Raw genomic sequence first — 1,081 nt, 5'->3', positions numbered from 1 at the left:
TCGGGGGGCGCTGGCCCCTGGAGGGCGCCCGGGCCGGGGCAGGTTCCGTGATGCGTCTCAGGGCGGGTGGCAGATTGACAGGAAAACGCTGAATAAAACAGTCGACAGCGGTTGCCTCCCATGGTCGCCCATCGCCCTCCGCGCTGGCCCGTTTCCAGCCACGGCCCTTCGGACCCCGTCCTTGCCCCAGCGCACCGGTCGGCCCCACCCCAGGGCCCTGGCCCTCTCCGTGCCCTTCTCGCCCCGAGGCTGTCCCCTCCTCCGAGGGGCCCTTGATTCTGAGGCTGGGTGGACCGCCCTTCGTTCTCCACACTCCGTTCCGCCCTTTTTCATGCGCCTTCACCCCGTGAAGTCCCCGTCCCACCTTTAACCACCCCCCACCACCTCGCAGGCCCGACGGCGAGGTCACCCCGCACGGGACAGCCGGCGCGGGGCCCACCCGAGCCCCACTGCCTGGCCACGGAGCCCTGGTCCACTTGGACGCGAGGTTTCGGTTCCCGCCGCGGGGTGGGTTGGTGCCTGTGGAAGCCACGCGGGCGGGGGACAGACAGGGCCGGGTGAGGGCAGGGCTCCGGGGTTAGGGTACCGGGGGACTGGGCGGTTCACAGGAGGTTATCGCATTTTAAACCCGTTCACTGAGGCGTTCCCGAGGTGGGCAGGGCCTTGGGGCAGGTGGAACCGTCCCAGAAGAACCAGATGAAGACGTTCCTAAGCCAAAGGGCACGGCCGCCCACGGATTCAGCGCATTCAGGGCGCATTTTCTGTCCAGGGATTTAGCAAGGTGGAAATTAAATAGCCGCCATCCTGACGAGCACCTGTCTTAACAAGTGTGGTTTCTTAGGTTGGGCCATTAACTCCCACGTAGGCCGGAGCTGCACCTGCATTCTCACCGTCCCAGGACTTTTATTTACCTGGGATTGGGGCCTCGTGGATGTTCAGGTAATCAAGGCTTTCAGAACAGTGCTGGCCTGTGCAGCAAATCCCCTAGTTAGTGGTGGAGTGTTTGTTTAGCAATGGAGTGCATGTACTTTACTGAGAATATTTTAACTCGCAAGTAACATTTTCAAGCAGAATGAAACAG

At 62.2% G+C, this 1,081-nt stretch overlaps 1 protein-coding gene across 1 annotated transcript in view; it reads left to right on the top strand.

Annotated features, from left to right (window-relative positions):
* The first annotated feature begins 6 nt into the window (after window positions 1-6).
* LOC102891410 (solute carrier family 35 member E2) overlaps window positions 7-1,081 on the top strand; it is an 18,304-nt gene continuing 17,229 nt past the window's right edge. The window contains exon 1 of the mRNA XM_006903940.3: window positions 7-939. Coding sequence (XP_006904002.3) covers window positions 932-939 — 8 coding nt within the window. The 5' untranslated portion in view covers window positions 7-931. The remainder of the gene's footprint in view (window positions 940-1,081) is intronic.

The sequence above is a fragment of the Pteropus alecto genome, unplaced genomic scaffold (assembly GCF_000325575.1).
Source record: "Pteropus alecto unplaced genomic scaffold, ASM32557v1 scaffold700, whole genome shotgun sequence".
NCBI classification, from domain to species: Eukaryota; Metazoa; Chordata; class Mammalia; order Chiroptera; family Pteropodidae; genus Pteropus; species Pteropus alecto.
The sequence above is the reverse complement of the archived record's forward strand: the minus strand, read 5'-3'. Positions and strand labels throughout refer to the sequence as shown.